The sequence below is a fragment of the Hemicordylus capensis genome, chromosome 5, assembly GCF_027244095.1.
Source record: "Hemicordylus capensis ecotype Gifberg chromosome 5, rHemCap1.1.pri, whole genome shotgun sequence".
Taxonomy (NCBI): Eukaryota; Metazoa; Chordata; class Lepidosauria; order Squamata; family Cordylidae; genus Hemicordylus; species Hemicordylus capensis.
Window position 1 is genome coordinate 123,961,403 of NC_069661.1, and position 18,901 is coordinate 123,980,303.

Consider the following 18,901-nt stretch of genomic DNA (forward strand, 5'->3'; position numbering starts at 1 on the left):
GATTTTATCTGCTGATCAAACACATGCTACCTAAAATGCTTTTGCAGCAGAAAGACGACTTGACATGCATTGCAATACACAGCAGATTTTTATAAGACCAGCAAAAGGCAAATGGCTACAATATTTTTTGAATGCTTGATATAACCTAAACTGGCAAAAAGAGAAAACAAAAGGCACATTCTGCATAGACATAAAAATGGTTTGAAACAGGGAGCCCCTACCCTTCAATTTCAAAATGTAGAATTTCTATAATAGTCATTCTCTGTTGGAGTCTTCTAACATTTGGTCAGATTAAACTTATCATCATGTCAGTTATCCATGCCAAATTTCAAATTGATGAGAAGAAATCTTAATTTTATGATGAACAGAATTTCCAGGTATTAATGGTAGGTTTCAGAAAACTTTAAAATTTTAACTAGACAGTCCTTCCTGCTCCTGGATAATGTATTTGACTTGTTCCCTGGGACATGTTCATTATATTTACATGCAAAAGTCTGACCTCCCAGAGCCTTTGTTTAAATGAGATAAGGCTACTCACAGAGAAACCTAGTGATGCAACTCAGTCTCTTAAGCTGGTTGTGAAAAGTTTCATGAATCTATAGATAAGAAAAATGAGATAACTTCAGTCACAAGTTGCTATAGAAAGTGGATTCTGCTGTCAGTGCAAGATGTAAGGAAGTCTGATTCCCTCTCGTATCCTTTAAGCGCAGAAATAATGCAACAGGAACGTTTTTTTTTTTTAAGTTCTTCTGTTTGGTCTCTGTCCATCACACTAATGGGCTTTGTGTCCACATGAAGACCAGGCCAGGAACCTTCCAAGCTATCTTTTTTTCTCCCATATTCCCTGAAAGTAGTTTCACCCCCTTTGCTGCTATGGTACCATGTGACTCACCCTATCCTCAGTTTTTTGTTGTCCACCAATACTTAAACAGTTCTGGCTCGTCAGTGAACCTTTCACTCTGTAATACAAAGCATTACAAAGTCCAAAGCATTTGGACTTTATTCTTCTCCCTAGTTTATATTTTCCTGTTTTGGTTTGTTCTTCCTCTAGTTCCTTCTAGGATTGGACCTTTTCTGGCCATACGGTTTATGGCTCAAAAAAACCCACTTAAAAGATATTCGGTCAGCAAGGCAAAATTTCCCTTGACAGCCACCATTCATGTTTACTTTGCTGGGCGAAGCACATGTTGTTCAAGTCTATGTCCACTGTCAGAAACTAATGAGGCAAGCCTGCCGAAATAGAGTGTGCAGGCTCCGTGTAGCTCTTTGAGAATGGACTCTCTCTTCTCAGTCTAAAATGCATTCTACCTCTAATGGGTTGGTAGATTGTGCTCTGCCTACAAACCCCAATATTTAGTCTGAGGCAACGAGCTCCAATATTTGTGCCTCTGGTTCAGGGCTTGTCCTGCTTTTCCAGCATGGCCTGCAACTCTTCTTAGGGTTCTATCTCTGCCCACTGCTCTGATCACAGTGGCTCCCCCCCATTGGGCCTGAAGTGGGCAGGATCAGCCAAAATGTCTACTCTTTCCTCCAAAACCAAGAAGGCTAAATGCTCTGCTGCCCTGGACTCGATGGTATCTCCTAAAAAGAAGAATGCCCCTCCGCACTGTTCTGATCCCTGGCTCTTGCTGGTGGCTGCCTCTCCTGCGGTGCCTCAGTCCTCTGGTTCATTGTTGGTACCAAAGAAGGCCTTCCAGAAATTGAAGCGAGGCCTTGATACCGATGGTTCTTCGACGTGGTCTTTGTGTTTTACACCAATGGGCTTTGTGCCTGCGCAGAGTCCACGTCAGAATCTTACAAGCTCAATTTTCCTGCTTTGGCGGGAACCCTGCTCCCAGCTGCTATATTTGGCTGCGCCACTCCTCATTCCCTCAGTCATTCATCATCCGTGCTTCAGTCAACATTGTGTTGTCTGCAGCTTGGCAACGAGTGGAGTTTGCTTCCCTTGTTGTTTTTTCCTGCTCTTTCCTTCTTTCCTTGGTTTAATTTCTTTGCGTAGCAGGATTTTTGCTTCTTTGCATTTTATTTTTTCTTCCAGTTTTCTGTTCTTTCGGCCTCAGTCCCAGCTGGGACGAGGTGTGAAGACCTGTCGGCCACTTGGTGTGCATGCATGGCATGAAAAACGTTAAGCAATGTGTCCACTGTGGTTCTGAAATTCTGTCCCTGGATTCCCTGAACAGTGAATGCCTCCTATGCTTGGGGGAGTCCCATGTTGTCGAGGCCTGCCTTCAGTGGATGCCTTAGTACCAGAACTGGCATTGACGTCTTCTATGGCGGAACCGCTGTCTACGCTGCATATGGTGGCCACACCCAAACAGGGCCTGGAGAGCCTTCCCGGGTAGTTATTGGACCCTGGTGTAAAATTGGCTCCGCTAAGTCCAAAAAAGAAGTAGTCCAAGTCTCAGCCTGAACTTCCTGCTGAGCAGCATCTGCCCCCAATCCCCAAAAAGAAGAAAACAGAACCGTGGACCGGTGTGGAACTCCCGGCCGTGAAAAAGCTTTAAAAGGCCACTTTACCCTGTGTCCTCTACCCCTATTCTGGCACAGGACACCTCCGAGACACGGGAATGCTCGATACTGTCGGACGAGCCAGAAGGTGCTTCGTCGGTAGAAGCAGCGTATTCACCCTATCATTCTCCAGCCGATGCGGCGTGGCTGCCGTGCCACCGCTCTCCGGTTTGTGGTGACTGTAGTCAGTTTGCTTTGAGGGATCGCGGACGCCATTGGAACTTGGATGATCATTCGTCTGTCTACCGTGCAGGCAGGGACTGGGACCATCGACCATTACCATTCTTTTGAGCACCACTCCTGCAGGACCTTGCACGTACTTATGGTCCAGATTGCAGGGATTCCTATGATCGATACCGAGGGGACATCGGTCTGCGTACACTGACTATGGCCGAGGCTACTGAGACGCTCAATGCTGTGATGAGCGGGCCTTTTACACACACCACGTGCCCTTCCCTCACACGCATTGGGGAGGCCATGCTCTCATTCCCCCTGTGATCGTGCTTGACGCCATGACTTGCCTCAGGTACGTGTAACCCCACAGTCTGCTGAAGTGGTGTTCCAGGTTAAATCATCCAATTAACAGGTGGAAAGGATACTCTTAGTATACACTATACTGAGTGTCTACGAGTTTTCTGTAGACACATGTGGTGTATTACTGTTTGAGAGTATAGTGTATATTGAGTGTATCCTTTCTACCTGGATTGGATGATTTAGCTGGGGTGTATTTTAACATTGAGTGCGTTTGGAGTTTAATAAGGAGTCCAGCATGCTTATACATATGTAACATATACTTGTTACATATGGTTTGACAGAGCAAGGCTGTTCTGGATAGAAGGTTTGTTTTTACTGAAACAAAGGAACATGTTTGTTCATTTGGAATGTATAAATGTTTGTTGTTTATATATAGATATGACATACTTCTGAGGAAGATTGTTTTCGAAACTGGCAAAGATAACCTAGGACGCCTGTTAAGGGATTCACATATCTCATACTTGTGAAGAATGAAGATTTGTTTTGCCATCTCTGGCTTTGAAGTACTTTTCATGTTACATACTCCAGCTGAGAAGATTGGACTTTGAACATTTACATTTGCCTATTGTTCCATCTTTACTATATTGCATATGCTGGTTTCATGTATGATTTGGGATTTGTTATATAAGCTGTATATTTACATATATGTTTGTGTTATACACATTCACCTTTCAAGACTGGTTCACGGATTTTGTTTCTAAATATTCCTAGAGGTGAAAGATCCGGTTCTGTTCTGTTATAAAAGAAGAAGCCTTTCCCTAACAAAAAAGTCTCAGGGCAAGCTTAAGCCTGCAACCTACTACAAGTGGGCATGACTATCTGGTTGTTGGCACTAGGCTCAGTCCCTATCTGGATGCCTGGGAGGACATCACAACAGACAATTGGGTGCTCACGATAGTTCATGTAGGTTATGCCATAAGATTTCAGAGGATTCCCCCCACCCAATGTCAAGGCCGAGGGTTACTCTTCTAAATCTGACCCTCTGTGACGAGATCCACAATACAGGCTATTGAACCTGTATCCCCTTCTCACGTGGATGGGTTTTACTCTCCATACTTCACAATTCCGAAGAAGGATGGCGGTCTCCCCCCTATAACCCTTAGACCTTCAAGATCTAAATGCCTTCATCACTTAAAAGTGATTTTGCATGCTGACCATCTCTGAGATTGCTTCCGTAGATCTTGAGGATGACTGTTACTACATCATGATCCACCCATAGCACGGAAAATTTCTCCGCTTTCAAATAGGATCCCTAAAGTTTCAGTTCTGAGCCATGCCCTTTTGGCCTGTCTTTTGCCCTGAGGATGTATACTAAGTGCATGGCGGTGGTGATAGGTCATTTTCATGAAAAGAGAGTTCAGACCTTCCTATTTTCAGATGATTGGCTACTAGCTGCTCAATCTGTGACAGCTCTAAAGAGTCATTTGCACACCACTATCATGCTCCTGTGATGTCTGAGCCTGAAAATAAACTAGGTATGATCCTCCATACCTCATTTCCCACCCAGACAAGGTTATGCTCAGCTCTGACATCTCTTTCTTGCGTAATGTAGTTTCTAGTTTCCATAGATTCCAGCTGATTAACTTACCAGTCCGCCCCCCCCCCCAACCCGGAATCAGTTTTCCAATGATGAATGACTTCACAAGGCTTTGACCTCCTATGTTCAGAGGACCTCTCTCTTAAGGTCCTCAAAGACCCTTTTTGTGATCCAGAGGCTACCAGGCCTCTTCTCAGTGTCATCAAATTAAGTTACCAACTGGCTGGCTACAGCCATCCATATAATGTTTGAGTGCTTTCCACCAGGGCTCTGGCTACCTTCAGCCTTTGACAGGGGCTTGCCTTTGTATGCTATCTGTAGGATGGGAAGAGGGATCTACTGAGCAGGGCCCTGAGTGCTTGCCTGTGTTCCACCCCTTGTAGGTAACAACTGCCATTTAAGATCCAGCTGAGCCAGGGGTGTGAGCACAAGGGCTCTCGGCCTTGTGGCTCTCAGCTGAGCGGAGAACAGCCGGTGGATTGCAGTAGCCAGAGGCTTGAAGAGTCCCAGCAAGTTTGGTGGACTTCTAAGCAGGAGCACTGATAACAAGATAATAACATTGTTGTTGGGCTGTCAGACTCAGAAGGCTGGAGGAGGAGGCAGCATGCAAGTTTCTGTGCTCCTGTTTTTATCTGATTATTTTGTCCTTCTCCTTTTTAATTGAGACTTTTGACCTTGATTTATAGCTTGAGTGTTTGGCTAGTATTTAGAAGCTGTGTCAATTTTTGGAGATGTTTTTGCTACCAGAGAATTGAGACTTATACTGCTACAAGTTTTGTCTCCCCTGACTCAGCGGTTTTGTAGTAGGGGTGAATAAGGAGTGTTTGCAAGGAGTGTTTGCAGTTAAGTAAGAAATTACTCCTCAGGTAAGAAATGAGGAGGAAGCAGACTAAGAAACAAATTAACAAAGATAAGCTTTCTGAGGAAACTGCTTTGAGCTTTGTCAGTGTCTCTAAACCTCCTTATGTAGCAGACACAGCTGTTTGAGCGAAGAATGATTTCTCTCTTCTGCAACCTCAGTCTGCAAGTTTTTTGTATGATGAAAATGCTGGGAATAACTGTATTGCTGAGAGTCTGGGGACTAGCCCATTGGGGATCTGCCATGAACAGAGTCAAGCATGTAATAAATCACCCGGCTCTCATCATTATTTGAGCAGGGTGAGTGAGCCCCTTTCACTATCTATGGATGACTCTGCTAATTTATCTCCCAGCAATTTAAGGAAAACTCCCACTCCTGCAATCAGTGAGGAAAGTTAAAATGTCTAAACTTTATTCTGGAGACTTTGATCTATTTATTCCAGAGTCTCTCTAAAATTACAGCCCAGATGGATTCCTTAGCCGTGGAACTGAAAAAGTTATCCAACTTAGTCTCATTGGGTAGCTCTGAAGATAGAAAATCACCACAAGTAAAATCACCACTCGGACACAAGTAAAGGAAGACAAACAGCTTGCTGATGCTTACTCTCAAACAGGAGTGCGGTTTCCAGCTTCTGATCAAGTGCCGATAAATGAGCATTCTATCTTATCCAAGGGGGGAGGTCTGTTTGTCCCCTTCTGGATATCGCATCTTGTGTTCTAAACTTGACACTTCTCAGTCAATATACCGTCCTAACCATATTATTTTGGACATTTGCCAAAACTTCACCAATCGTCAGCGCTGGAATACAAAAGAAAAAATTAGAGCTTCATTAGCTCAGATTTTGTGCTTTCCTACTCAAGCAATTGATCTGACTTCCTTCTCCAAACTCAAATCCTTTAAATCTTATATGACCAAACTGCTACTCAGATTTGACTATCCTTTAATTCCCCAATCTTTGCTTAGAATGTGGGACCATCTAGAGGATTGGGAGATATTTCCCAGGAGGGTAATTGGGGAGCTTTCTAATACTCCCAATGACCCAATAGAATTATATTTGGGATCCATGAGGAAGTGCATGATTACGCAAGCAAATCAGACTACTGGTAATCTACAGAGGAGAAAATTCCCATGTAGTCCTCCCACAGTCATGAAAGTTCAACAAACTCAGACTAGGTGTACAGACCCGCTTTTGAACACTATCGCTGTACCCAGCTCAACTCTTTTAGGTTCTAGTGAACCAAACGGTCTCTTGTTTGTTACCGTTTCGGAAGTGGGCGAACTATCTGATGGATTGCAACCTCCTTATCTTCTGGGGGAGTGTGATACAGTTGAATTACATGGGAATTTATCTAATTTATCTTTGGCGACGCAAGTGGATACCCAGTCTAGTCTAGTTTCTAATCTGCAAGAACTGAAGTCTCTGGACTACAATATTCTGCGTTCCACGGAAGCGCTGACTGGTTTTATCCCTAAGAATTCGCTGTTAATTCCTATCCCTATCAGTTCAAGGGGATTGTCGGATGAAGTAGATGGGATTGGATTAATACCGGGATCACTCCTGAAGGATGGCTTTTGGACCAATGTTTCTAAGCTAACATCTCTTGAGGCTATACTATTAGAAAATAGGAATCAAAGGAAGAAGATCCCTCCAGAGGAAAGTGCAAGCAATATTATTCCATCTATTCCTCCAGAGGAAAGTGCAAGCAATATTATTCTATTTATTCATTCACAGGAGAATGATAAGTCCAATTCCTCCTGCTTGAAGGATCAACCGAGTAGCTTGGCTACTGCTGACCTACATCATTTGAGACAGACTAAAATTACAAACTTTCTATTTCCTTTGGAAAAGATTTCAGGAAGCTCTGTTAATGTAGCCAATTCCCTCTCCCCACAATGACAGTCCCAGTTGGTCTTGGCCAAACTGAAGCATTTGAACTCAACATCTGGGGATGTACTGCTAGAGGGGAGTGTGGGAGACCCTTTAGAGGTGGAACCCTCGGCGGTACAGCCCACAGTGAGAAATGGTGTGGGTTCCTCACTCTTGGAGTCTTCGATCAAACAGCTCTTTCCTTCTTGCTCAAAGACTTGTTATCCGAACGGTGAACATTCAACTTGGAAAATTCTTGGCTGGAATATTGCCGGGTGGAATGGGAAGAGTAATGATGCAGAGTTTATTACTTTTATCCAACAGTGGGACATTTTAGTGTTTCAGGAGACATGGACAAAAGAAGAGATCAATATCAGCAGCTATACCATTTATTCACTGAAAGCTCACTCGGACACTAATAGGGGAAAGCTGAAGGCTGGCTTAGTATGTTGTATATCGCTAGCCTTGAACGTAGAATCCACCCGACTAGCTGACCTTCCCCCTTATGCCATGGCAATTTTGATCAAGGCTAGGAGTGGAGACTTGTTATTGATCAATGTTTATTTGCCTCCTGGTCAATCAATTAATTCCACTATTATTATTTGGGAACAGTTGGATACGTATATAATTGAAGCACTATTGAATTTTCCCCAAGCTTCTGTAATTCTTATGGGGGATTTTAATGCCAAATGTGGTTCCGATGATAAAATGTTGATGGCCTCGCACTTATGGAAATGGGGTGATTGTTTAGATGGTGCCCCACTTTCCAACTGTTATTCTAAAGATAAATTCATCAACCCATCAGGAGCCCGACTGCTCTATTTAACTAAAATACATGAGTTGACCATTTTAAACGGCACTATATCCCCAGATATTCCTGGGGAATTTTCATTTCTTTCCTCACGGGGAAATAGTGTTGTGGATTATACTATGGCTTCTAAATCTATTCTTCCCTATGTATCTTTTTTTTTTAAAGTGGGTGAGCAAATTTTTAGCAATCACCTTCCTATGAATATCTATTTAGATCTTCCTCAGAAAATGAGAGGTAATCTGTTCCCCTATGATTTTGAGGACAGTTCTGCCAATCCATGCTGCAAAATAAAATGGTCAAGGGTGGTAGAAAATGAGATATCCAGGTTTTATGATTCTCTCGAAGGTAGGGTCTTATTTAATTCCATTGTGCAAGCACACCTGGGACCGCATATAATTGTGGCCTATGAAAAATTAGAAACTGCTCTTATGCAAAAGTTTTTATACTGTAGCAAGCTGCACTCTTTACAGGCCTACCATAAAAGAGCAGCTAATAATTGGTTTGATCTGTGTTGCAGGGCCCTACGCAAGCAACTGCTTAGTATTTACAGAGAATATAGATTGGGCACAGATTAGTTCCACCAATTTACTATCATATTAAAAAGGCATACAAAAGCAGCCTCAAATTTGCTAAACAACAAGCATTATGTAATGTCTGGAATAAGCTTATTATGACTACCATTAATAAAGATAGCCATTCTTTCTGGAGAATGGTTTCGGCAATGGGCTGGGTTTCCATGCCTTGCAGAATTCCGGCTAGCTTGTGGGAAACCCATTTCTTTGCGGTCTATAATGATGCACAGCCTAGCCAGGTCTTTGTTCCACCTTTGATTGAGGAGTTGCCCCGTTGGCCTCCAGTTACCCCTGTAGAAATAATGGACCTAGTTGGTCGTCTTAAAATCGGAAAAGCCCCTGGTCCTGACCTTCTTCTCCCTGAACTATTAAAGGCTAATATAGAATGGTGGGCCTTAGTTCTCGCCAATTTATTTACATCTATTAATAGTACAGGAGTTGTGCCAGAGCAATGGAAAACAGCAATAGTTGTTCCTATATTAAAAAATGGTTCCCATTTAGATCCATCTAATTATCAACCCATTAGTTTGTCAGTGGTTGGCAAATTATATGTGTTGTACCTTTTGGATAAGCTTGAGGCATGGATTTCAGAAAATCAAATTCTTGGGATTGAACAAGCAGGCTTTAGAGCAGGTCGCTCTACCCTCAATCACTGCATGATCTTGTACCATCGAGCAAAGAAATACTCTAGCAGCCCCAATTACAATTTTTTTGTGGCCTTTATTGACTTAAAATCTGTGTTTGATTCTATCTCCAGGTATCTATTGTGGTCCAAACTTGCAAAAACAACAATAGATAAGAGATTGCTATTTTTGATGATGCAGCTTTATTCTAATTCCTCGTTGCGGGTCAGATATGCTACCAATGGGGCCCTAACTGATCCAATTCCCTCTATTCGAGGGGTCAGACAGGGCTGCGTATTGGCCCCAACTCTGTTTAATCTCTTTATTAATGATTTGGCACCATTTCTGGAGAAGGTGGGTTCCCATGCTCCGAAGCTGGCTAATATACAAGTGCCCATTTTACTCTACGCCGATGACGCAACTGTGCTATCTCAGTCCATATTAGGTCTGCAAAGACTGTTGCACGCTTTTGCCGGCTACTGTAATGATAACAAACTAACAGTTAATTATATATTTTAAAAGGTCCTGTTTTTTTTTTTCAAAATCCAGGAAATTATTCAAATGGGTAATAAATCAGAATCGCATTGAGCAGGTTTACAGCTATAAATATCTAGGTATAATATTTCAATATAACCTTAATTGGAACGCCCATAGGCTGTCTTCAATTCATATAGCCCATAATACTCTCAGTGCCTTTTTGCATTTTTATTATTCTAAAGGGGGCCAGTTTGTTCCCATGGCTCTTCAGGTATTCCATGCTAAGATTGTGGCCCAATTACTTTTTGGAGTCCTGCTATGGATCCAGGGAGTGTCAGCTGAACTGGAGAGAGTACGGTCTATTTTTTAAAGAGCAATCCTCGCAGTGCCTAGGTGTGTGTCATACTCTGTTCTATGCTTGGAATCTGGGTCTTGCTCCATAGCTTGTAAAGCCTGGTTGCTTACCTTTGCCAGATAGTGTAAACTCTGCTCTGTATCTCTATTCAGGAATTCTCCCCTCCCCCCCAATACTTATGGGTGGATTCTTATCCCAACCCTTGGCTAACATATGTAAATAACAAAATAAACTGGGCCTTTCTCTTTTTGAACTTCTCACTCGGGAATGCAATAAGGTGAAGGAAATACTTTTTCTCGGGTTGCATGACACTGAACGTCAGGAACTAATGTCTTTGGCCAACAGGACTTGTTCTCCTCTGCATTTTGGGATTTTGTCACCTAGGGGAGATAGAGGTGCCAATTACTTAACAACGTTGCACTTTTCTAAATTTTGGGTCTCATTTGCTCGGGCTCGGTTAAACGTGTTGCCCTCTTCTCTTTTGGAACGGAGGTTTGCTAAAGACCAATCTGCTATGGTTTTTTGCCTTTGTGGTGCTGGCTTCCTGGAAACTGACATGTTCTGCTATATTGTTCTTTGTATCGGGATGCTAGAGAAGAACTTATTTCCCCTTTGTTACTCAAATTTCCTGGGAGGTGTGAGCGTTTTTATACATATTACTGTCTCGCGGATGTAAACTCTGAGATTACAAAAATTGTAGCAAAATTTTTTTATACTGCCATTAGGTTAAGGTCTCAATTTTGTGTTTAACTGTGGGAGCAGTTTATGCTTTTTAGACTATTTTTAAATGAATGACTGTATTTTGTTTTATTGTGTTTTAGTATTGTTGTATTGGATATGTTTGTTATTTCTATTTCTGCTGGCCAATGGCTGTAATAAAATTGATGATGATGTATGCTATTTGTCGAGCCACCACATGGGCTACTCCGGACCCTTTTGTTAATTGCTACACATTGGACGTCAAAGCAAGAAACCATGCTGCTTTTGCCCTGGCAATACTGCAGTCCATATTCCACTGATGCTCTCTCTCCTACTCGGGCTTCCTGCTCTGCTACCCACCTCCAGTGCTGATGAAGCTTGTGATATGTCCATCAATGTGATGGACAGAGACAACTCAGAAGAACTGGGTTGCTTACCTGTAACTGTGGTTCTTCTGGTGGTCATCTGTCCAGTCACATGCCCGCACATCCACCCCACTGCAGAGCTCTTATCAGTGGCAGATGCCGAAACTGAGGAGGATGGAGTAAGTCACATGGCACCATAGCAGGAGAGGGGGTGGAACTACTGTCGGGGAATATGGGAGGAAAAAGATAGCTTGGAAGGTTCCCATGGATGCGAAGCCCATCAATGTGATGGACAGAGACCACCCAGAAGAACTATAGTTACTGGTAAGCAACCCAATGTTTCATTTATTTGTCTGTCCTTGTCTTACATACCAGGCAGTTCCACCAACATATTCAAAATCTCAGTAGACAAAACAGAAACTAGTGAACACAAGCCTCTGCCATCACAAGAATCTTTGCAAAGTTTGGAAGCGGCATTGAGTTTGGATTGGAATACACATCTGACACATCTGGATGCACAGTCACATAATGATGTGAAGCAATTAATGCCATTTTTGTCTACATAGCATGGTTGGTATGGGAATGTGCATCCTCATATCTTATAATGCAAGTGAGATTGTATATCCCGATCCATTATTGTGGAACATTAACCTTGTGCAATGCTTTGTATTGCGGCCAATGATTTTAAATTTTCAGTGCAAAGAATATCTAATGAATATTTGATGAAAAGGCTGTAATAGCAAAGGCTCACATAGAATCTTTTAATTACTTCCTTTCATTTTCAGAATTAGCTTCAGGAACTATTCTGGGATTCTTTGTTCCAAATCCAAGACAATAGAAGAAGAACTAATTTATATCTCAGTGACTGCAAAATTAAGATCTTAGTGGGAGGAAGAGACAAGGAGTTGATCCATCCTTTTATAAGGAAATTTTGTTTTTCTTGCCAATGAATGTTTCCAGAGCAATCTATATTGAGTGGATAGGCACAATAGAACTCTAATTATAACTTTTTTAAAAAAAAGTATTAATTTGCAGATGTTTTTAAAAACAGGTGCTTCTGCCATGACAAAAGTTTGGTTTTCAAAAGCATGTAAAAGACACAGTTTGCAAACCGGTATGTTACAGTATTTTGTTGGGGCATTTCCCTTTAAACACAACTGGTTTATAATGGCAGTTAATATACTAGGTTTGATAGATTTGTACATTTCATCTTGCTTTGTGAAGCAGTATAGCATAAGCGACATGCACTTAGAACAGGAAATGGCAGATATGGTCACAGACAGAAATCGTTTTATTAGTTGATGATCTCCAAGGTCCTAGCAAGAGCGTCATAGGAAAAACTCCTCTTATGGTAAATTCTGCATGTGTTAATGTGTAAAGGTTTAAAAATGCACTTTATGGAAGAAGCAAAAAGTATGCATTTTGAATGCCCTTCTGCTTAACATGTTCTGAAATTGAATATCAGCAAACAACAACAAAACATCTTTCCTTACCCAACTGAGCAGATTAATCGAGGAGTTTTCTTCTCTGGACTAAAATGGCAGAATTCTAGCTAGTAAAAAAGCTTGAGAATCCCTTTAAGTTCAAAGGATATATCTGTACTGGGTATTCATCCTCCAGTGCTTCCCTCAATATCTTTTATAGATGCCTCAACAGTTGTACCTTCTTATAAATAAACTTTTGCAATTTGGCACACAAGTTTACCATTTCAAGTAGCCAAAGTGCAATAAATGTCCCTCACTTCTCCTTAGTGGCTGTATGCAAGCATGCATGTATAGATGTATGTATATATAGCAAAATCACAAAAAAACAGCAAAGGGATAAATAAGGGTCACAAGAGACAATAAAGAAGGAATCAAAACGAAATGAAATAATCTGCAAAAGAGGGTCCTTGATTCAGAACATACTCTAATTATATTAATAACAGAACATAAATTGGCTTGACACGAGAAAGGCAGTGAGGGAGGAGACCCTGACACTTATGAACTTTAGTGCTATTGAGTACATTGCAAAAGAAATAGGCTTTTGATACTTTGGCCACTAGGATACCACTGAAAAGAGTATTCAGAGAAAGAGAGAGAATGACTTTCTATGCAGATGCCGCCTTTTACGCAGAAAATCAAAATGCCCTTGATTGAAGCTGCCAGGAATGTGGTGCCTGGAGAATTTGGAGACGTCACTATAGGGATAGGGGGTTTGGTGGTATTCCTGTGGTCCAAGCAATGTTTGCTTCAGCTCTTGCTTTTAGGAATCCCTGTGATGAAATCCATTCTGCTAGGAAAGTTCAAGAACACAAAGTTAAATCTGGAGTAAGCTTAATCAATGTTAAGGAAATCCAGGGGTATAGCTATAATTGAGCAGATGGGTTCAAAGAACCTGGGCCCCCCAGCTCCAGTCCTCCCTATTTCCTTCATCATCTCCCTTACTCGGAAGAGAGAGGGTCAAACTCTGGCCCCCTCTCCCCTAGCTATGCCCCTGAGGAAATCCTGTTTTCAGATGATATATTGGAACAGATTCATTCATGCCTATTGTGAGGTAATATTAATCTCGTGTGAGGAAGTACATGTTTTAAAGTGACCCCTCATTTTAAAAATGGTAAAATTTACTATGACAAAGTAGTCTGCAACATTAATGGGTTTTGTCCAGTATAATAGCTTTTAGAGGTGGGAGAAATCTCCAGAGCTCACCTCAGAACAACCCAGAAATCTTTGCCATTTACCCCCACCTACCCTATGCATTAGGAAAAAATCTCATCATTTCCAGGCCTAGCTAAGGCAGCCAGAAAGAAGAACCACCCCTCCCTCTCAATTTCTTCATCAGCCTCCCACTTGATGAAGTGGCAGCCTCCTGCCACTACCGCTCCATATTGGGAGCGGTAGTGGCAGGAAAAGCAGCAGCAGCACCAGTTGGGAGGAGGGAGGATTCTTTTCTCCCTGCTGATGCACTGTAGAGCAGTATGCCTGGAGAAAAGTGATGCTTGAACGACACAAAGAATGAGGAGTTTCCCCTCCTCCCACAGTGTCGTCGTCCCCCCCGCTTTTTCCTTTCTTTTTTTCTTCTCTTTTCTCTTTTTGAGATGTGTGGTCCTAAGGGTCACCACATTAAGCCCTTCAGTTTCCAGAAATTAAGACTCTTACAAATTCTCTTATGCGCCAAAAAGCATGGACACTATGAGTTAAGGCACCTGCTTGAATTCCTTCCCATGTAAACAGTAAACATATCTGCACTCACATATACTACTCCTTGACCTCCATGCACCCCACTTCCATTGGGGGAATACTAAAGCTGGGGTTAAATTACGTCAAACATTAAGAAGATATATATGCTTTTAAATAATAAACCGTTAATTCTGACAACCAAGTTCTATCATAATTTAGCTTAAGCTGTAGAGTGCAATCTTGTGCCTATGGAACCAAAAGCAAACCTAGCAAAAAATATTATTCAAGCATTATTGGAACATCAGACTTGCAAACTTTCTGCTTCTATGATTTACAATTTTAGAGATTTACTTGAGTCATTTTAAATAGAGCCAACCTGTTGAAAACACCAATCTTTCATGCTTGTTTAAATCATAAGTGCAGGATTTGTTCCTTTATCTTATTAACATGTGTGCTGCCTCACAATGAAAAAGTCACAGTGGTCCAGTGCCCATCTGCCCCCAGTCTTGTGTACCTCTCTGTAACCTCTATCTATCAACTTAGTCTCTCCACCATCCCCACCCCCACAGTCCTGATCAGGTGTACATGTGTGGTTGGGGTACACCCTGGATATTTATGATATCATTCTCAGCAACTAAAAAAAAAACATATTGAGAAAGCTGAGGGCCAGGTGTGCTACTGCCCCCATATTGTCCTAAGCTTTCATATTCTTCTGTCCTGCAGAGGAAAATGAATGACTGGACAATCAAGGGAAAGTGTGGGTGCATGGAGGCTAAATTATAAGTAAAACCAGTATGAGAGACTGTAGAATGTGTTCTTACATGGTGCTGAACTTAAGATGGGTGCCTTAGCTTACAATGTTCATGTTGTTGGATGCATGATTGAATTGGTAGGTTCCTTAACTCTTAAATAAAAGTGTGTTTTGTTCTAGAATGTCCTTGTTTTTTAAAACAAGAATTAATGGAAATATAAGGGTGCTCTTGGAGTTGTGGGAGCAAAATTTAACTCCATTATAGCTCTGGAATACTTATCATATATACAGTACTTTAAGATACTGAAAAGCCTCCACACATTATTTCAGTAATCTTTGTCAGCCCTGTAGGGGTAGGCCATGTTTGTTGTTATCCTCAAATCATTCTTGTTCTCTCCGCCCCCCCACCCACCGCCGCAAGTTTGTCCAATAATTCAGAAAGGGCATCAAGCATACAATACAGCCCATTGTTTAACTCTAGATTGGGAGTCTAAAATTACCCCTGCTAACTTGGTAAAGAGGCATCTTTTAAGGCGGTGATTCTCTTTATTTAGCAGTGGGAGAGTAACTGGCCCTATCCAGCCCCAGCACAGTACCTCCAGTGACTGCTGCTGCTGTCTATCATGTTTCTTTTTAGATTGTGAGCCCTTTAGGGACAGAGATCCATCTTATTTATTTATTATTTCTCTGTGTAAACTGCCCTGATCCATTTTTGGAAGGGTGGTATAGATATGGAAATCCAATAAATAATAAAATTAACACGGAGTAGTTTATGACAACTTGGGTCCACTTTCATTATCACAGATTGCAAATCAAGTGAACATGGTAGAAACACAGATATTCATTGAGACAACTGTCACTTTTTCTTTTGAGAAATAGGTTCTACCAGTGAAGCTTCAATCTGCCAGATAAGCTGCACTACTTGTCCTTATTAAATGACTGGTTTAAAGTGGGAGCATCAAAAATTTATAACTATTTTGAAGAGAATGTGTTGCATATTCTAACACACACTTCCATCAAATTGGCTAAAGGGAACATTCTTAAATTTTGAATATCCTTGTAACATCCTTAAATGTTTGACATAATTTCAGTTGTCTGTAGGAGAAATTTAGTGCACACCCAAAACATTTGCAAGCAGCATGAACACTGTTGTTCAATGCAAAGATTTAAAACTTCTATCTCAGCCATTTCTCCTCAGGATTTCTGAAATCTGGGTGTCCTTCTCACCAGGTAGATTTTCTGTCCTAAGTTTCAAATTATCTTAATTTTATGATAGAATTTGCACACATTGTCATGACAGATTATTGAAAAAGTCACTCACCTCAACTATAGAGCCACTCCAGTTGAGTGAAACTTCTGAAAAGGCTCTGAGGTTGCACCTTCACCACCATTATTTGATTCATATGCACACTTCTGGAAATCATTAGCAAGTGTTTTCACTTGCTAATAGATGCTTCCTAGAAGTTTTCCACATTCCTCGAATGGAGCAAAATATAGACGGTTTATTTTTGCATTTTGAAAAAAAACCCAAAATAATGAGATTCTATGCTTTACTGTCACTGTCCATATTATTGATTAAATTTGGATCAAGCATATTCATATCTATATTTTCTAGGTCCAAAAGGAAGCTATGACATAATGGTGCCACCTACAGAACCTGGATCTCTACCTGATCCTGAAGAACTTGGTGAGTAAACAGACTTGCTGCAGAGCACATAGAATAGTAGTCATTTCATTTTAAACATGTAGGTGGATAATTCTATGTGTGGACCCAGTTCAAAAGAACAAAAAATGCACCACATGAGGTACATGGCTTTGATTAAATCAAGCATAATGAGGGCCCAAATAAACATTTGTGTTAGTTATGTTAAGACTAAACATGAAAGAGGGTCTCCAGAATTATTTCAAAACATAGCATTCCCTAAGGGAACATCTGTTTCTGAGGCTATCCCTTTGTTGTTGGATTTTGCCTTCCCTCACCATCATCATTCTCACTTTTAAGCACACAAATCAGGATCTTTGGGGTGGGTGGGCAGGGATATGCAGATTTTTAAAAATGTATACATGTTGTTCCATCCTCCATCACCAAGTTGTGAAATCTTGCTTGCCTTTCAGCAATGGAGAGCAAGAGGTCTTTGCAAAATGCAGTGTTCCCCTCAAAGTAAGGCACATTTGAGAGCCATATGAATGTGCACACTAAGCTTTTTTGTGTTCAGGGTCAGGCATTCATCTCAGTGAAAGCAGCAGGGCTATGACATAAAAATGAAACTTCATTCTTTACTAAAATAAACAGGACAGCTGTTTTAAGTAGGAGAGCTCAAGGCCTGCATGAATTAATGTTTCCTATTTAGTCTCCTCAAAACAGAGTTACTCAGCTTATCTTTTTCCCTCTTTGAGGGCTTCAGGTAAAGTCATTTCCTTTTGAAAGTCTATTTCTTTTCCTAGCAGGAGCAGTAGGTTTTTCAGCAGATCTACCTGTGTCTGATCGATTGCGCAGTGAGACAGCAAATTATGTTAATATTCCTACAAGCCCGACATCAAAGAAACAGCTTCATTACATGGAGCTGGAACTCCAGGAACCTAGTACAAGCATAAGAGGTAGGGATTGATGCATATTGCTGCTGTTTCTGAATCACTTTTGCACTGCTGTGCTCTGAGCTGTGCCAAGGACCAAGATGGCTGGCTGGGAAAATATAGGAAGCTACACTGATTAATAGTCACTGTTATGGATATGCCTGTGAGCACTGGTCACTGGGTATCTTCTTATCCCCATCACACTAAAATGAAGTACTAATATGTAGTTATTAACTTCATTGGACCTTCATTATATATAATCTTCAACAATTTATGGGTGAATAGAGGATCACTTAATGTTTTACCAACTGGATAAATGAATAGATAATCATAAAGGTGGATATACTATCTAAAAAGCTTCAGTTGTTACTGCTTGCTCTGAAACCCAAACAATAGAAGTAGGTCTACCCTGTATTTAGATGCAATATTTTCATAAATGAAGTTAGTAAAATGTATAATATGCTAATCAGATTTCAGATAATATGGAAATACAAAAAACTATGAAGAGTAAGGCTACAATTAAAAATGAAGCTAATGAACTGGGACTGAGTTGGCTGAAAACTGTTAAATCTTATAAGTAAATGCAAATTAATTGGCAGAAAGCATTATTAAAGCTAGAGCTATTAGACACATAGGTGAAGAAGCCAAGATGACAGATCAGCTTGGTTTAAATCCCAAAGGAAAATCCTACCTCATCAGCCTTCTAGAAGTCTGTGTATATGTTAGACATGCATTTAGGAGTGGTCTAGGTATGTGCTGTATACTTGGACTAGTAAAAAGCTTTAGATAGTTGCTTACCAAGGATTCCTAAGAAAACAGAGAATTCATGAGATAGGAGGACAGATCTTCTTATGGATCTGTAATTAGCTAAAACCACCACCACCACCACAACAACAACAACCAGGTAGCAGAAGGTAGGAATAAACTGTCAGTTTTCATATGGAGGAAAATAAGAAGTGGTCTTCCACAAGATTGTGACTATTGTTCCCTCTAACAGGGGTTCCCAAATATTGTTGACTACCATAATCCCGAAGCAAAGGTCATTGCAGACCTTTTCTGTGAGTTGTAGTCAATTCTGTGAGTTGTAGTCAACATCATCTTCTGTGAGTTGTAGTCAACATCATCTGGGAATCCCCATTAGAGGGAACACTGGTTGTGGCTATCCAAGGAGGTATTTGGGGAAATTCCTAAAAACACTGTTAGGCAATGGC

The 18,901-nt window shown here is 41.1% G+C and overlaps 1 protein-coding gene across 17 annotated transcripts in view; it reads left to right on the plus strand.

Annotated features, from left to right (window-relative positions):
- The window catches only part of DOK7 (docking protein 7), a 73,019-nt gene that overhangs the window by 43,456 nt on the left and 10,662 nt on the right, over positions 1-18,901 (plus strand). For 10 of the 17 annotated variants that reach the window (XM_053256896.1, XM_053256903.1, XM_053256906.1 and 7 more), the window contains 3 exons: positions 12,259-12,321; positions 16,732-16,803; positions 17,562-17,714. In XM_053256896.1, coding sequence (XP_053112871.1) covers positions 12,259-12,321; positions 16,732-16,803; positions 17,562-17,714 — 288 coding nt within the window. Of the gene's footprint in view, positions 1-12,258; positions 12,322-16,731; positions 16,804-17,231; positions 17,424-17,561; positions 17,715-18,901 lie in introns of those variants that run through there. The other 7 variants (XM_053256892.1, XM_053256902.1, XM_053256890.1 and 4 more) reach the window with 6 other exon arrangements.